At 46.6% G+C, this 18,157-nt stretch overlaps 1 protein-coding gene, 1 long non-coding RNA gene and 1 pseudogene across 3 annotated transcripts in view; 2 read left to right on the forward strand and 1 right to left on the reverse strand.

Annotated features, from left to right (window-relative positions):
• The window catches only part of LOC100403755 (uncharacterized), a 28,778-nt pseudogene extending 19,053 nt beyond the window's left edge, over positions 1-9,725 (reverse strand). Inside the window, exon 1 of the transcript XR_013532423.1 lies at positions 191-9,725. The product of XR_013532423.1 is annotated as an uncharacterized LOC100403755 (transcript). The remainder of the gene's footprint in view (positions 1-190) is intronic.
• LOC100397217 (annexin-2 receptor) lies at positions 8,517-12,403 on the forward strand. Its single transcript, XM_008992111.5, has one exon. It carries the CDS (start codon positions 11,723-11,725, stop codon positions 12,305-12,307), a length of 585 nt encoding a protein of 194 aa, XP_008990359.1. The 5' UTR covers positions 8,517-11,722; the 3' UTR covers positions 12,308-12,403.
• The window catches only part of LOC144581463 (uncharacterized), a 49,251-nt gene continuing 39,610 nt past the window's right edge, over positions 8,517-18,157 (forward strand). The window contains exon 1 of the long non-coding RNA XR_013532324.1: positions 8,517-8,724. This is a non-coding gene — a long non-coding RNA (uncharacterized LOC144581463). The remainder of the gene's footprint in view (positions 8,725-18,157) is intronic.

Raw genomic sequence — 18,157 nt, forward strand, 5'->3', positions numbered from 1 at the left:
CCTAAATCCCATTCCTTCGTATACCATGACATCTAAGGCAGGTAAAAATCATAAGCCTAGCTAAAGCGGGTTGACACACTGAGGACTTGGGGAGGAGAAGGGCTGCTACAGAGAAACATCCGGCTCGGCGCCTCCACTTAGAAACCGTCAGCTCCGCTCTAGTAGAAACTGAGACCGAGAAAACACCGACCTGGTTCGCCGATCTCAAAACGCTGTCTCAAAACTCCGACATCGAGCACCTAATCCTGCTGGGTGCAATGTTGCTAACACCGAGCACGTAGCGGCGCTGGAACGTAGAAACAAAGGGCTCTGTGACCCAGAGAGGTTGCCGGTTTCCAGACATAGCCGGTTTTAGAGAAAGGAATGGCGTTGTGGTCAAGAAAACACGGACTCTGTGCAAATGTTTTGTGATGGAAATGCCACCACAAACACCAGCGCAGGAAAACCCGATTCGGAGAACGAAGGGAGGCTGCTGAAAGCTGCGCATCCACAGAGTAACTGCCAGCCCGCACCGTGCTAATGAGAAACCGGCCACTCCATGCAACGGCCAGTACTGACACAGAAAAGCATCTGACAACCAACAAGCGGTGACACCAGGAGAAATGGCCACTTTTAAATGGAACCGCCAGGAACGCGACTGAGAAGCACCCGACTCCCAGAAAGAATCTGTATTTGTTCCAAACACAGGCATATGAAGAATCTGCAGAGTGGTTGCATCTACCCGAGACTCAACTGAGGAAACGGGGTCACCCATCACCTCAATGTCCTGGGCTTTAGCAAGCCTCACAGAAGCAACTAGCAGTGCTACCAACGAGGAGCATCTGGCGCTGCGAAACTAGCGGTAACGAAATCGCTAGTTTCATTGGTAATGAAATCGCAGCCAGGGCTAGACCGGTGTTTGTCCAAGTGGGGACTTGCTTGGGCTGAGAAATCACACTGTGGCTACTCTTCGACTTAGAAAGGGAGGTAGAAATCGCAGACACAGCGAAATCGAAATTTGCTAGGACCAAGAGGTGAAGCACGCCGGACACCGGGGGTCCTACGATCGAGAGGCGAGCGGCACTGCAGCGGGACTGGGTTCTGGAGGCTGAGGCCGAGGCCGAGTCCCGGCGGGGGCACTGGGAAGAGACGCCCAGCGCCGCGGCCGCCCGGGAACGCCGAGCTCGGCGGAAGTGGGGCAGCTGCGACTCTGAATCTCTCAGATCGGCCACCTGAGCGCTGTCGCCACAGAGAAAATGGAGGCACCGAGCAACGAGCTACGCCGCGACCAAGAGACCTCGGTTCGGCGAAATGTAGGTGCCAGGACCCTCTAGTGATGGCGGCCAGCGGGGTTGTCAAGGACAGTATTCGTTCTGACGTAACCAATGATGCTGTCACCGAGAAACTGTTGACTCTGAGAAAAAAGAGAGGTTCCGCCACCGAGAAGCTCAGTGCAACAAATGCTGTGGCAGAAAAACCCGGCTCCGCGCAGCTGGCCGGAAAGCAAACGGGAACGCCGGGTGCTGCTACCGTGAGGCCGGCACTAGAAGGCCTCGGATGGAGAATGTGAAGCAAAATCCTGACATGGTTTCCTGGCCTCTGTAGGCTTTCCAAAGCATAATTTTAAATTCCCTATGAAAAGGTCCAGAAAAGGCAACTTAAAGAGAGCCTATGTGGTAAACCACTATTCTGGCTGCACTTGTATAAATAATTAGGCCAAGTTTAATGACATTAAGTCTTTTATGCAAACAAATTTCTCCTATTAATACTTTGATAATGTTTAATAGAAATGGGGGTAAGTTAGAAAAATTTTCAGAACAAAACTCGATAGTGTACCTGTTATTAGATTCTAGCACTTTGTTTTTGAGGTTCTGTCATCTACCTGAAATCTGGACTAGATCCTGAATTCTTTGTTACCTTTAATATCTGGCTATGGGCTGGGCTTCATGGCTAAGGCCTGTAATCCCAGCACTTAGGGAGGCCAAGGCTGGAGGATCACTTGAGCCCAGGAGTTTGAGACAAGCCTGGGTAACATGACAAAGTTCGAGACAAGCCTGGGTAACATGACATGGCGTATTTACAAAAAGTACAAGGTGGCACACACCTGTGGTCCCAGCTACTCGGAAGGCTGAGGTAGAAGGATTGCTTGAGCCAGGAAGGTCGAGGCTGCAGTGAGCCACGTTCATGCTGGTGCACTCCAGCCTGGATGACAAAGACTGTCAAAACACACGAACAAAATGCGGTATGACTTTTCAAACTCATATTTCTGATTTTTCTTCTACCCTTCTGGCTTGGAATTGCTGAAATTAGGCTATACCTTTCCTGAAGTCCTGTAAGCTGAAGCTGGATGGTTTAGTATAGGCTACAGAGAAATCACCACAACTCATGTATGGACTAAGAAGTTTCACCAGAACATCTCATGCAAACTGCAAACCAGGAAATTCTGTCAGGTTGCCACTGCCTCCTCCAACTCAAACTGAAGATGCTTCAAGCTCAACATCTGAAAATTTCTCGACTAGCTGCCCTCTGGACTTAAAAACTGAGTTTATAGTTGGTTCTAACCATTAACCTTTATTTTTATTTTGTTTCAATAGAAATAAGTCATTAAATGAATGATTGCTTGCATCATATAGAGGCCTAGCTTTGGTGGAAGCCCATCTCCAATCCCACCAATTGAATTGAAACAGTCTTGTTAACTGTTTAACTGGACTGACCTATTCTCAGGCCCGAGAGACTGGTTCAGTGACTAATTAGATAGTACAGAGACCCAGATTCTGAACTGTGAAATTTCATAGGAGGTTTCATGGTACCTGAGCAATTGAGAAAACCAAAGAAGCAAGAAGGTCAGTACTACCACACATACTATGCCTTTCTCTGTGGCAGCTGGCCATAAAAGAATTCTCCGACCTCTCTCTCTTGAAAGTATGGCATAAACCCTCATTCTAGAGAGTCCTTCCCTGGACGGAGCAGCCAAAAATAATCTGAAGAGACAGCCATTTCTGGCTTCCCCAGCACCCAATATATTAGTACTAGAAAATACACTTTTTATCCGATCATACTTCTACATGAATGTCCATAGAAATTAAACATGAAAATACTCACTTTTCATTGGGTCTTTGGTCTTTGTGGGTAACCCCCCATATAGACACCAAGGAAGGAGAGCTAAGCAGAATCCTGGAACAATTAGAGCCTAAGAATATCTCAGTTATAGTGTTGCTACTGTTATTTCCTTTTATATAATCCTTTATATATACTCATATATTAGTTTATAGAATTAGGGCTTGAAGAAGATCTCAGTTTATAGTGTTACTACTCAGTTATTTCTCTTTATATAAACCTCTCTATAATCATATGTTAGTTCATAGAATGAGTGCCTAAAGAATATCTGACCACTCAGTTATTTCCATATATACATATATATGTATATATACATAACTATATCTTAGTTCATAATTGGAGGAATGCCTGGAGCAGACATGGTACAGAGCATGAATTAAAGAATAAGCAGCTTATAGTCAGAGGAATGTCTGTAGCAGACACAGTGCAGGGAATGATTTCAGGGAAAAACAGCTATACCAGGACAAGAATCGATGGCCCAGGCAGCAGCATGCAGTATCGTAAAGATACCTGCTGTATGGCAGGCTTGGGGCAAGAGCCGCTCCTCCTGATAAAGGATTTGTAGGACCTTGCATCCAGTTCTTATGGAAGGCTGCCCTCAGACCAGCAATCCCTCGAGGATCCGAGGGCTCAAAACCCCTCTGGATAATTGCACCTTGGTGACTGTGAACTTTTATCAGCTCTTGTTATTGTGCTAGCTGGGAAAGCATCCTCCTATAGAATTCATTGGAAGCTGCCAGCAGGTGGCGGTAGACCCTGACAGCTCTGTCATGGCTGTGTGACTTAAGCATTCTCCCATAGATATTCTTAGGAGTAGCATGACCATAGATAGAGGTATTGCACACTGCACCCTCTTCACTGTGCATGGCCCACCTCCATGCCTCGGTGACCTGATGGGGGTGGACCCCTTACTGCACATGGCCCACCTCCTTTCTTCAATGATCTAATGGGGGTGGACCCCTTGCTGAGCACTGTCCACCTCCTAACCTAGGTGGCCTAATGGGGGTGGACCCCTTGTTTTATTACTCACGACTCTATCACTATCCTTAAAGATGACTTCACTCACTACCCTGCCCCCTAACCTATACCCGATAAATACAGACGCTTCTGGACATTCAGGGCCTCACCTGTCTCTGCTTATAGGTGGTGTGGCCCCGCTGAGCTCAGCTGCATTTTCCTTGTACTTCTGTGTCTTGTCTCTTTATTTCTTGTATCCTGTGCCTCGGCACAGCATAAGGGACACCCCACAACCCTGTGGGGCCCTTAGCCCTACAGACAGAGTCTTGTGCTGTCGCCCAGGCTGGAGTGCAGTGGTGCCATCTAGGCTCACTGCAACCTCCGCCTCCCAGGTTCAAGCAATTCTTGTGCCTCAGCCTCCGTGTGGCTAGATTTACAGGCATGTACCACCATGCCCAGCTAATTTTTATATTTTCTGTGTTTCACCACGTGGGCCAGGCTGGTCTCAAACTCCTAGCTTCAAGTGATCTGCCTGCCTCGGCCTCCCAAAGTGCTGGGATTATAGGCGTGAGCCACCAGTACCCAGTCCTGTTTTGCTTTTGTTTTAAAGACAGGGTCTTACTCTGTCATCCAGGCTAAAATGCAGTGGTGGAATCATAATTCACTATAACTTCAAACTTCTGGACTCAAGCCATCCTCTTGCCTTAGCCTCCCTAGTAACTAGCACTACAGGCTCATGCCATCATACCCAGCTAATTTTTAAAAAATACTTTTGTAGAGATGGGACTCCTTATGTGCCCAGCCTGCTCATGAACTCCTGGCCTCCTGAAGCACTAGGATTATAGGTGTGAGCCACCATGCCTGGCCCAAAATAATCAATATGCCAGAGGGATATTGGTATATCGTGATGGTGTATTCTGGTGTCCTATATTCATATTTTGAGAGAGTGTGTCCAGAATAATCAACTCAGAATGTAGGTTGGTTATCTTGAACTGGAGTGTTAACAAGAAGGGACATAGTAACATCAAACACACACATGCTCGTGCAAACACACACACACACAAACACATTAGAAGATGAGCTTTAAATTTGTACCAAGAGTTGATTTCTTAACACTGAATACTAAAATTACATTTATCTGCTCAGCCACAGGCAGAGCTGTGCACACTCCAACTTCCCTAAGTGGGGCTGTGCATCTATATGATGGAGAGAACTGAGAAGCAAGCCCAGCACAAAGCATGTGCTCATCACAGATGTCAGTTGAGAATGACACAAGGTAAAGCACAAAATACAGTGGGCCCAGTGTCTGTCATGAATAATGATGTTCATACCACAAATCACACAATATATGAGGAGAACTAAAAGGGGAGGCAAGAAGCTGAAAGTATTTACAATAAATCACACCTTACAGACCCCATAGATACTGGAGGACTGGGGGAGATTATTTTCCCATTTACCCAGCCATTTAAATGTATTGGCTAAATAGTGAAAAAACAAATGCTATAATAAAAATAGGTTTTAAAAAATTTCTGCTTGGCCAGGGACAATGGCTCACACCTGTAATCCCAGCACTTTGGGAGGCCGATTGGGTGGATCACAGGAGACCAGGAGTTTGAGACAAGCCTGGCCAACATGGCAAATCATTGTCTCTTCTAAAAATACCAAAATTACCCAGGTGTTGTAACGGGAGCCTGTGGTCCCAGTTACTTAAGAGGCTGAGGCACAAGAATGGCTTGAACCTGGGAAGCAGAGGTTACCGTTATCCGAGATCACGCCACTGCATTCTACCCTAGGGGACAGGGTGAGATTCTGTCTCATAAATAAATAAAATAAAAATAATTTAAAAAATAAAAAAATCACAACTCTAATCTCTATGCTATTTTCAAGATGTAAACAAACTAAAATGGCACTAAAGGTTGAAAGTAAAGAAGTGCATACCTGAATTTAATCAATTGTAGGTTAAAGATTTTTCTCATTTTAGTATCTCTGAAATAGGTATATATTTTTAAGTGGTGGCCTCTTACCGTTGGAACACAGTGTAATTTGCAGCATTTCCCACTGTTTATGGTATATGTAATAATGTCTCAGGTGACCTTTCTTACAGAGATCATAATCCCAGCTTTTTAATTTAATTTTTTTTGAGAAAAAGTCTCCTGTGTCACCCAGACTGAAGTGCAGTGGTGCAGTTACAGATCACCATTCACTGCAGCCTACACCTTGGGCTCAAGAGATCCTCCCATGTCAGCCTCCCGAGTAGCTGGGACTATAGGCCCAAGTGACCAAATCTGACTAATTTTCAATTTTTTCTGTAGGGGTGGGGTCTCGCTTCGTGCTTAGGGTGGTCTTGAACTCCTAGGCTAAAGTGACCCTCCCACCTCAGCCTCCCAAAGTGCTGGGATTACAGGAGGGAGCTAACCATTCTTAGCTTTTCTGCTAAAATGCTCTGCTGGGGTGAAAATGAGGAGGGTGAAGCAGTGGGCAGCATTGTTTTAAAAAGGCTCTGCCTGGGCAGTTCCTTCTGGTGAAGTGCTTATAACTTTTTAGGTGGGAACAATGCCATTTTTTGTTTATTCTCCTGTCTGCAGGACCAGGAGGCAACTGGAGGATCTTCAAATACCAGGGAGAAACCAGCTAGCAGAAGATATAGTATGGTGGTAGGGGAAGATCAAGGCATAGGCCTTGCAGTGGGTGAGAATTGTGACCCCAAATTGGGCCTCCTGACTTGTCAAGGCCCTTCTCTGAGATCCTCTGGACCTGTTCTCTGCCCAGGTTCAACTAGAAAAGGATGGAGTTGGTTGCATGGTATCTTCAGGATGCTGTTTGGAGATGTTGCGTTCATGTGTGAATGCTCTTAATAGGGTCTGTAGGTCTCTTGGGGGGATTACATCTGGAGGTGTAGATTTTTTTGGGAAATGTGAAAGTTTATGGGAAAAAGATGTTTTTCTTCCAGGCAGTGGCAGAGTGGCAGTTCCTTATTCCTATGAGGAAGGAGTTTATAGCTCCCCACACATTTTATTTTTTTTATTGCTGTTGCCAGGCTGGAGTGCAGTGATGCGATCTCTGCTCACTGCAACCTCCGCCTGCTGGGTTCAAGCGATTCTCCTGCCTCTGCCTCCGGAATAGCTGGGACTACAGGCAAGCACCATGCCCAAGTAATTTTTTTTTTTTTAATTTCTAGTAGAGACGGGGTTATGTTGGCCAGGATGGTATCCATCTCTGACCTCATGATCCGCCCACCTTTACCTCCCAAAGTTCTGGGATTACCAACGTGAGCCACTGCCCTGCCCATAGCCCCACAAGTGACTGAAAAGTGTGAGAGAGAATTCAAGCTTTTGAAATTTACCTGCTTTGCGTTTCCCGAAAGATAGAGAAAAGTCAGTGATCCATTTCACAGATCAAGGGTATAGGAAAGCGGATGGCAGCTTGAGATGAGATGTTCATTGGGCTTGGATAGAGAGCAGACATCTGCCATCAATCCCACCTCCTGTGCTGGAGTTTTGCAGTCCGTTTTTCTCTCCTGCCCTCTTCCAACTCCTATCCGCTAATATCAAGGACATCTGACAGTTAACCATCAGAATCAATGAGCGGTTCCCACAGAGTTCTATCCCGCAGGAGAGGTACTGGGACCGGCGAGGGAGGTCTGAAGCTGCGGTCAGAAAACGCAGTGCCTTTCACTCTCCTCTCCTCTCGGAACCTTAAACCGAGAGTTTCAAGTTTCGAAGGCAAGCAGTTGTCCGCCCCTCCTGTAGGATCCTGAGGGCTCTGGACGGGGAGGAGAGCTGGGAACCAGGGGGTGGCCTGGAAGGGCCCAGGCAGGAAGGTTGGATAGCTGTTTCCTGCGTAGGAAGCTGTTGGCGACCAGACTGGTTTTTACATTATTCCTGGGACCAACAGGATCCGCTTGGTTCTGGGCACCTAAACTGCCTCCTCTCCCCCTGCGCAACGCACTGGGTGGAACGCAAGAACAATACAGACTTCCTGCAGGTGTGCGTGGCCCACGCCTGTGATCCCAGCACTTTGGGAGGTCCAGGCAGGCGAATCGCTTGAGCTCAGGGTTTTGAGACAAGGCTGGGCAACATAGCAAGACCCCGGTCTCTACAAAAAAAAAAAAAAAAAAAAAAAAATTAGCCTGGGGTGGTGGCGCGCACCTGAGGTCTGGGCTGCTCTAGAGGCTGAGGCCGGAGGATCGCGGGATCCCAGGAAGTCGAGGCTGCACAAACCCGAGAAAATTCCACTGCACCAGCCTGAGAGGCAGAAGGGAAAAAAAAGTAAGAAAGAAAAGAAAAAGATAATAGATTTCCCTAAGCCCGGGGGGTAGAAGTGGGTAGAGTCGGCAGCACTTTGGTGGAACCGAGCGCGCAGTTGGCCGGTCGCTGCACGGCTCCTTTCCCACTGCCGGCGGTTTCTCAGCGCCAAGGCCACTCCTTTGTCAGCGTCAGCGGATGCTCTCTGACCGCCACCCTGTTTCCACCAAAAGTTGCTTTTTGCAAGAGCACAGGTGTTTGCTACGGGCAGGTGATCGCTGGGTCCAGCGCCTCTGATTTCACAACTTCGTGGGTGTTGCCCGCCACACCTGGCCCCCCAACATATTCGGTGAACGGAGCCTGCGGTTTTTCCGCCGCACCTTCGCCGGCTGCGTCCCGCGAGGCCGGTAGAATCCTTGGTCGCAAGGTTGGTTTTACCAAGTCTGGCGTTTCTCGGTAAAGTGACCGCTCTGCGCTTTGTGCTGGCCCAGGCGGGTCTCAGCACCGTTAGGTGCTCCCCCTAAAGGCGATTTTCTGTCGTGTGTGGGAAAGCTGCTGTGGGATGACAGTTTTTCAGAAGTTTCTAGTCGAGCCCAACTGGCGGTTTGTGGATCGCAGAACCACTGGTCGCGCGGAGCTCGATGTACTTCAGTGGCAGCGCGTGTTTCTCTGTGATTTCCTACGGCAGTGACCGAAATCGCGGTGTTTCTCTGGCACCACCGCGACGTGGATGACGTTCTTGAGTGGCCGCACGGTTTCCTGCACTGAGTTGCTGGTTTTGATCCGCGCTTTCTCCCGGAGAGCCGATCAGACACTTTTCTGCTTGTGTCAGCTGCTAGTTGTGCTCTGCACAGTTTCCTGGTCTCCGCGCGTCGCTTTCTCCATCCGAGGCCCTCTAGTGCCGGCGTCAGGGTGGCAGCACCCGGCGTTCCCGTTGACTCTTTCGCCAGCGGCGCGGAGCCGGCGGTTTCGCATCACAGCACTCGTTGCGCGGAGTTTCTCGGTGGCCGAACCCCTCTTTTTTTCTCAGCGTCCATGGTTTCTTGGTGACAGCACGGTTGGCTGCGCCAAAACGAATGTTGTCCTTGGCAACCCCGCCGGCTGCCGTCACTCGCGGGCTCCTGGCACCGCCATTTGGCCGAGCGTTGTCTCCTGTTCGCAGCTCTGTGCTTGCGGTTCTCTGTGGCGGCGGCCCTCAGCCGGCAGATCCGAGAGATTCAAAGTCGCAGCTGCCCCGGTTGCGCCGAGCCTGGTGTTCTCGGACCGCGGCGGCGCTGGGCGGGGGGAGCCCGCCGCTCCTCGGAGCGGGTGACAGGGGAGCTGCGGGGCACGGTCTCTTCCCAGCGCCCCCGCCCGGGCTCCGGCTCGGCCTCCAGAACCCGGTCCCGGGGCGGCGCCGCTCGCATCTCGGTCGCAGAACCCGGCGGTTTAGCGCGTCGTTGGCTTCTTGGTCCTAGCAAGTTTCGATTTCGGGGTGCCTGCGATTTGTACCCCCTGTCCAAGTAGGGGAATAGCCACGGTTTGATTTCTCAGCGCAAGCAAGTCTGATTTAAGACAAACACCGGTCTAGCCCTGGCTGCGATTTCTAGGTCGTAGGAAGCCACGGTTTCTCCACAGAAAGGCGAAGTTACTCTGTGACTGGTTTCTCAGCAGCTCCCGTTTCCTGTAGCCTCGGATTTCTAATCAGGACAATAATGGGGTCAGCCCAGCCTCAAGTTTCTTAGTCCCGTCAAGTTCCGGTTTCCTATTAGTAAGCCCTGCTTTAGCTGCAGAAGAGACGTTTAACTCCTGTGGAAATCTGGCTACCGGCTAATGCGATTTCTTTTTCTTTCTTTCTTTTTTTTTTTTTTTGGTTTAGTGATGAGCAGTTTAGCAGTGCCTGGGAGCTCTTATACCAAGTTAGGTTTCGCAATATCGAGTCCGGTCTTCGCTGTAATTGTGTGCTTTTTGAAATTCCCATGGGAGTCAGGAAATGGCGGCGAACGAGATTTCTGTTTTACAAGCTCCCTTTGACAATAGCATGTCCCGCCGAACGCGACTTTTTCTTCTTGTGGACAATATCGGCATATACCAGCTACTACGATTTTTTAGTCGTAAACACGTTTAACCGTTCTTATTTTTTTTTTCTGTCGCAGGAAATTATGACAGGAGCAACCTGCAGGGGTTTAGATCTGACAGGGATATTCTAATGATAGGCAGTGCATCGTTTAGCAATATTTGTAATTTCTTCTTTGTAGGGTTTTTTCGCTGTAATTTTTGCGTTTTAAAAAATTAGTTTTGTGTCTTCTGCTCTTACAACGATGTTACAGATATGTTTGTTTTCACCTTTACTTGCATTTCAGGCTTTTATTATTTTAAATTTTTTATTTAAATGTTACGTGTTTTTTCTACTAATTTTGAGTAGACTTTCGTTCTCTCAGGGGCCGGGAGCCCAGCTCGGTCTTAGCCTCGCTGGTGTGAGGTCCTGGGTTCTGCCTGGAGGCTCCGCTTCTTTTGAGGAGCTCGTGGTTTTGTATCAGCAAGTTTGCCAGTACGGCCCACTCGGCATTTTCTCAGTTGCTGCACCCAACCTGACTTTTCCCTTTCGCGGGGTCGTTAAGTTCTCTGTGCTGTTACTTTCTCGTTCCTAGTAGTGCTAGTATCTCCTAGAAACTTCCTGAACTCAGTTTTGCCGTGCAGAACAGTGATTGCACCGAGCGTCTGTAGGCACCAGTAACGTGATACCGTTAGCCGGCGCTTTTTCTGTCACAACACATTAAAACCAGTTAAAACACATTAAACCGATTAAAACACATTAAAATGCCACAACACATTTTGCTGTCACAACACGTTTAAACAGAGTCCGTTCATTTCTCCAAACAGGATGTTTAGGCGTGGAAGCACCGCTCCTTTCTAAGAGCACGCTGTTTCTCTCTAGCAGCACCATTTGTGGCGTCTAAACCGATCGATATTTGTTTGGCAGTACACCCGCTATCCACTAGGTGCCTGCGCTTGCTAAGTTCAACGCGCATTTCTGCTTATCGAGATCCTGAGTAGCTCAGAGCCCTAATGGACGGTTTCTCGAAATGCTCATTTTCGAGAAACAGATGGTTCTTGGCCCTTGAAGCGGTCTTTAATACCTGCGTTCTGGAGCGCTAGTTCGCTGCAAGGTTTGCTTAGTGTCCGTTTCATTTCGGTTTCTTTTCTTGCTATGTTTTTCTGTCGGAATTACGGTTCGTTTTGGTTCTATGTACTCTCTAAAATGTTACCGTTTTTCAATTGTCTACTAATTTTCGCTCATTTGTTACTATTGAGTTTCTTAATATCTGGCTGGCCTCCGCCCACGGTCTCCGGAGAGCATAAATACCCAGGCTGATGGAGTGCAGAAGGCGCTCGCTCCTTGATCAGCGGAAACATCTGTTTCCTCTTGGTCTGAGGCTTAAGAGATGGAACAACATTTTCTTGGCCGTGTGAAGAAGCGTGCCTGGGATTCCGCGGAGGTGGCGCCAGAGCCCCAGCCTCCGCCTATTGTGAGTTCAGAAGATTGTGGGCCGTGGCCTCTTCCTTTGTATCCAGTACTGGGAGAGTACTCACTGGACAGCAGTGATTTGGGACTGCTTTCCAGTCCTAGCTGGCTGCTACACTGGATCTACCCGCGAAACGGACTTTTTTCCGGAGTCCAGAGTGTCTTGGAACCAAGTACAGACCAGCCTGCTGAGTTCAGTTGGCCCGGGACACAGAAGCAGCTAGAGGCACTTGTAGAAGAGGTGGACCCGGCAGAGGAACCCGATAGACTCACACTCCAGCCGCTTCCCTTGAGCAGTCCTCCCCAGCCCTGGGACAGACTGGAGGACACCGAGGCCCGTGGCAGCGGGCGCGTTTTGGAATGCAGCCATCCTCCTGCCCTGGATTGGTGGCGCCATCTCCCGGGTTTCTCAGACTGCCTGGAGTGGATTCGTCGCGTTGGTTGTGCAGCGTTCTCTGTGCCCTGGGCGTGTTGCCCACGGATCTGTGGAGCTAATCAGCCTTAGAGAGCAGCAGGAACCTTTCGGATTCTCCTCCTTGAAAAGATTCTGTTACCAAACATCTCCACTTAGAAAATAAAAATACATTAAGATGTGCCTTCATTGCTGGTTGTCAATTTTTAAATTCGCTTTTCTCTGATGTTTCTCCCTTGTTTCGGGTCCCTTACTACTTTGCAGTTTCCTTGTTTTTTAAACATTTATATATATTTCATTATATATTTCATTTTTATCTGTTTCAACTTTGAGAAATCTATATTATGAATGTAGAATTCTTCTTAGAGTTTTTGGCAAATTTAAAATTTATTCATTTTTTCCATTTTGTTTTTAAATTCTACTCATAATTTTTTGAATAGAATTATTTCTTTCTAAATGTATTGTTTGTTTTCATTTCATTTAAATTTATTTTATTATAATAACATCTTTAACGTTATTATAATGTCTTAATTTTAATTGTTAATTTTATTTTTAACAAATGTCTTTTTTCAGTATAGCAATTCACTCAGGAATTTTATTCGTGGTGAGAAGACTGAGGGGTTTATCAGTCTTTGCTATTTCTCATGGATGGACCATGCAATTTCTTATATTAATACAACTGCAGAGATTACCAGTTCCTAATATTACTTATTCTGGTGGGGCAGCATGGCTCACAGCTGTAATCCCAGCACTTTCAGCAGGAGAGGCATGAGGATTGTTTGAGCTCAGGAGTCTGAGACCACCCTGGGCAACAGGGTGAAATCTGTCTACAAAAAATACAGAAATTAGCCAGGTGAGGTGGTGCGCACCTGTAGTCCCAGCTATTCCAGAGGGTGTGGTGGGTGGGTCGCTTAGGTCAGGAGGTCAAAGCTGCAGTGAGCTGGATGGCACCAATGCACTCTCCAACAGAGCGAGACCCTGTCTCAAGATAAACAAATAATTGAAAAGACTACTTATTCATGGGTCTCAAGGCTAGCAGTTCTTCCTGCATCTTTTCCTTTGGAATAGTTTAGCGTTGTTTGTAAGAGAACTACCAATTGGTTAATGGTACAACAACTGGGTTTAGCTCCGGTAGGCACTGCGGGTTCGTGTCAGCCCTTTCTGCTTTGTCTGCTTTGTCAGGAGTTTTAAACCTCTTAAACTCAGAAGATAGCCCTAATGGTGGTTTCTCTGCCTAGCAAGTTGTGATTTAATCAGAGTAAGTATCGGTTTATTTCGTCTTCGATAAAAATGCTTAACTCTGCATTCAACATATCTTATTCTGAGCAAGTCCTGAGATAGGGGTTTCTTAGAGTAACAAGTGCATGCCTCTATCCTAAGTGCCCCTTGTAGGAAGCCAGCCCTATATCACCAGTGGGTACCCAAAGTTAGGTGGCAACAAAGGAAAGAGAGAAAGACAGTCTAAGAGAAAAAGTGGGACCAGGGTACCATCACTTCATCACTCTGGAGGTGACGGTGAAGGCCCCAAGCTCTGATCATTCACTCTATTTATTGGTTACCATCACTTTGATCTGGGTAGGGGTGGAGTAATGGTGGGGAGAGGGTGATGGTGGAGTGAATCAGTGAGCCTGAACTGAATCAGTGAACCGGAGCCAGAACTGGTGTGCCATTCTAAGGATTGATAACAGTGGCAGTGTGGGAGTTTCACAAAACAAGAACATGTGGTTAACTTTAGCTTATTATCTATCTGTAGCTGATAGAACGTGGGCCTTACAAGGAGCCTATGAGTCTGGCTATGTCATAGTGCTACAAAGGTGTTTTACATCCTTGAGCACAATGTTTATGGTAACAGAGCCTAGATCACCCTGCACCAGAACATGAGGCATGAAGAGGCCTTCCTCCTCAGAGGCCTCCTGTGGCCTTCCCAGTTTGTTGTTGCTTGTTTATATGTTACTGATAACCAATTTATGTAGGCACTCTGTAAGTCCTTTCTCCTTTGCAGCTTTTCACAACACTCCTGTGAATGTGATTTCTTAGCTCTTGCAAGTCCATATTTAGTCACAACCAGTACTAGCGTAGCCATGCCTGTGACTTCTTAGTCCCAGTAGCTTTCGGTTTCATAATAACTTATCCTGCTTTAGTTATGCCTGAATTTTAAATACTGAAGTCTGGGCATGTCGATGAAGAAGATCTTTTAGGAGTAGCAAGTAGAGGTTTAGCAGTGCCTGTAGTCACTTAGTTAGAAGTCTCGGTGAGACCAAGCAGATATTGATATAGGCATGACAGTGATCTCACAGCTGTGAAACCACTGTGCTTAGAAGTGTTTAGATTTTCTTCTTCGTAGAGTCAGTTTTCTATATTTTGCTTAGTTTTGAATTTTCATTTGATGAATTTTTCTAAGTGTATTGTTTTTATTGTGTGTGTGCACGTACATTTCAGCCAACTTGCCCTTTTAAAAAAAACAATAGTTACTAATTTTTGTTTTGTCAGCCCTCAGCTTTTCTGTCTGGTTTGCCTGGCTTGTGATCCCCAGAACTAAATCCTCTACTTTTAATGCCTCAATGGCCTTTCGTCGATGGCATTACTGCTGGTTTTGCCGCTCAAGATGCTCCTTGGTGGCAGCACTGCCCTGTTGCTTCTGTGAGGTTTGCTAGAGCCCAGGCTGCAGAGGTGCTGAGTGACCCTGTTTTGGTGCTACCACTCCGGGAGTTCTCGGTTTATCAGGCTGTGTTTTGGAACAAACTACCGATTCTTCCTGGGAGCCGAGTGTCTCTTAGTGGTGTTCTTAGCTGTTTTCTTCAAAAGTGGCCGTTTCTCCTGGTAGCACCGCTTGTTGGTGACATCAGATGCATTTCCGTGGCAGTTTGGGTCATTGCATGGAGTGGCGGGTTTCTCACTGGCACTGTGCCGGATGGCAGTTACTCCATGGAGGTGCAGCTCTCAGTAGTTTCCCTTAGTTCTCCATGTCGGCTGTCCCTGTATAAGCATTTGTGGCAGTTTTTCTGTCACAAACAATCGAGTCTGTGTTTTTTTTGATGACAATGCCATTCCTTTCTCTAAAACTGGCTATGTCTGGAACCAGTAATTTCTCCTGTTCACAGAGTCCTTGGTTTCACAGAGCTGGTTGTTTCCAGGTTCCCAGACTGCTGTTTGCTCTGTGCTAGGGAAGTTGCACCTGGTACCACTAGGTCCTCCCTGTTGGAGTTTTGAGACAGCCTTGGGAGATAGGTGCACCAGCATTGACACCTGAAGAAAGCATTATCGTTTCAAGCTCAGTAGGGGCACTAGAATGAGTGGTGTTAGAGAAAGCAAGCAAATACTTGAAGAAAGGGCCACTCCACAGTATTTTTGGCTTTTTTTTTCCACTTTTTTTTGAGACAGGTTCTGGCATTTCACCTAGGCTGGAGTTCAGTGGCACAAGCATAGCTCACTGCAGCCTCAACCATCCTGGGTCGTGCAGTCCTCCCTTCTCAGCCTCATAAGTAGCTGGAACTGCAGGTATGAGCTACCATGCCTGGCTAATGTGTGTGTGTGTGTGTGTGTGTGTGTGTGTGTGTGTGTGTGTGTGTAGATGGGTTATCACTTTATTACCCAAGATGGTTTTAAACTCCTGGCCTCAAGTGATCCTCCTGCCCTGCCTTCCAAAGTGCTGTGGGTTGCAGTTGTGAGCCACCGCAGCAGGCTTGTTTTTGACTTCAGATAAAATAATTCCATATCCCAAGGTCCAGGTGAAACAAAACAAGGTAATAAATTACTACTCCATAGCTCTGAACAGCAGTTGTCTTTCAGTGCCTAAACTTAATCAGAAGCCTGGGGCAAAAGTAGCTCTCCAGAGCAGGCCATACAGATTGCTTCTTGCAACATAGTGCTGACTGAATAGCCTTAAGCCAATCAAGAGAGGCAAACTGTTACCTAGCAGTGTCTTTATGTTGATCAACCTATTCACAATGGCAACTTTTTTCCTTTTTTTTTGGAGACAATCTCCCACTGTCACCCAGGTTGGAGTGCAGTGGCATAATTTCCGCAACCTCTGCCTCCTGGGTTCGAGTAATTCTTGTGACTCAACCTCCCTAGTAGCTGGGATTACAGATGTACACCACCACATTGGGCTAATTTTCCTGCATTTTTAGTAGAAATGGGGTTTTACTATGTAGGCCAGGTTGCTCTCCAACTCTTGGCCTCAAGTGATCTGCCCATCTTGGACTCCCAAAGTGCTAGGATTTCAGACATGAACTACCCTGCCTGGCCCACATGGTAACTTTTGAAAATGGTCTGAAGCCATGCGCGGTGGCTTACGCATGTAATCCCAACCTTTTGGGAGGCCGAGGCAGGTGGATCACCTAAGGGTGGGAATTTGAGACCAGCCTGACCAACATAGAGAAATCCTGTCTCTACTAAAAAAAAAAAAAAAAAATTAGCCTGGTATAATGGCACATGCCTGTAATCCCAGTTACTTGGGAGACTGAAGCAGGAGAATCACTTGAACCCAGGAGGTGAAGGTTTCGTTGAGCCAAGATCCTGCCATTGCACTCCAGCCTGGGCAACAAGAGCAAAACTCATCTCAAAAATAAATAAATAAAAAAATAAAAATGATCTAAAACTGGCTCTGTACTCATAAATTCAACAAATTAGATAAAATGGATCAAACATGCAAGATCATAGTCTACCCAACTCAGGCAAAATAATGTGTAAATTTTTGTAATTACTGAAGATATTGAATTCATGGTCAAAAATCTTTCAAAAAACAAATCAAGAGGTTTTTACAATTTCACTGACTAATTTTACTTAATATTAAAATAATAAATAAGATATGAGATGGGTGCAGTGGCTCATGCCTGAAATTCCAGCACTTTGGGAGGCCTTGGCTGGTGGATCATGAGGTCAGGAGGTTGAGACCATCCTGTCTAACACGTAGAAAGCCCATCTCTACTGAAAAACATGAAAAATTACCCAGGCATGGCAGCGCGCACCTGTAGTCCTAGAGGCTGAGGCAGGTGAATCACTTGAACTGGGAGACAGAGGTTGCAGTGAGCTGAGATCATGTCATTGCACTCCATCCTGGGTGACAGAGCAAGACTCCATCTCAAAAATAAATAAATAAATAAATAAATCTGAATAAGACAAATTCTACATTATTTATCCTAGAAAATAAAATAACATGGAATACTTTTCAACTTATTTTATGAGATCAGCATTTTCCTGGAAAACACAGTACACTGAGGGAACTACTGACCAATATTGTACCTAAACATAGATGAAGAAATCCTCACCAAAATATTAACAAACAAAAATCAGAAATGTACATTAAAGAATAATACTATGCCCAAGTAAGATTTATTCCACATGTAAGGCTGATTTAATACTCAAAGTCAATCAGTATGATTCTCCTTCTTCTTTTTTTTTTTTTAGTTGAGGTCTTGGAGTTGCCCTCTGTTGCCCAGGCTAGAGTGCAGTGGCGAGATCTCAGCTCACCACAACCTCTGCCTCCTGGGCTCAAGGGATTTTCCTGCCTCAGCCTCTGAATAGCTGAGATTACATACATGCTCCACCATGCCTGGCCAATTTTTATATTTTTAGTAGAGATGGGGTTTTCACTATGTTGGCCAGGCTGGTCTTGAACTCGACTTCATGATTTGCCTGCTTTGGCCTCCCAAAGTGCTGAGATTACAGGCATGAGCCACCAAGACTGGCCAATTCACCCTATTGATAGGCTAGGTGAGAAACACCATATAATCCTATCAAATGATGCACAAAAAACCCTTAAGAAAATCTATACCCATTCATGATTTAAAACTTAAAACCAGCAGTAGGCAGACACTCTCAAAGGTCTCCTGGACAAATGTCTCTGGCTCCAGTAATCTGACTACGGAGCGGAAGGACAAGTTGCCAGGGAGGTTACAAGTTGCCAGGGAGATTAAGGGGCAGGCGTCTATTGGGACCCTC

This window comes from Callithrix jacchus, chromosome 2 (assembly GCF_049354715.1).
Source record: "Callithrix jacchus isolate 240 chromosome 2, calJac240_pri, whole genome shotgun sequence".
NCBI classification, from domain to species: Eukaryota; Metazoa; Chordata; class Mammalia; order Primates; family Cebidae; genus Callithrix; species Callithrix jacchus.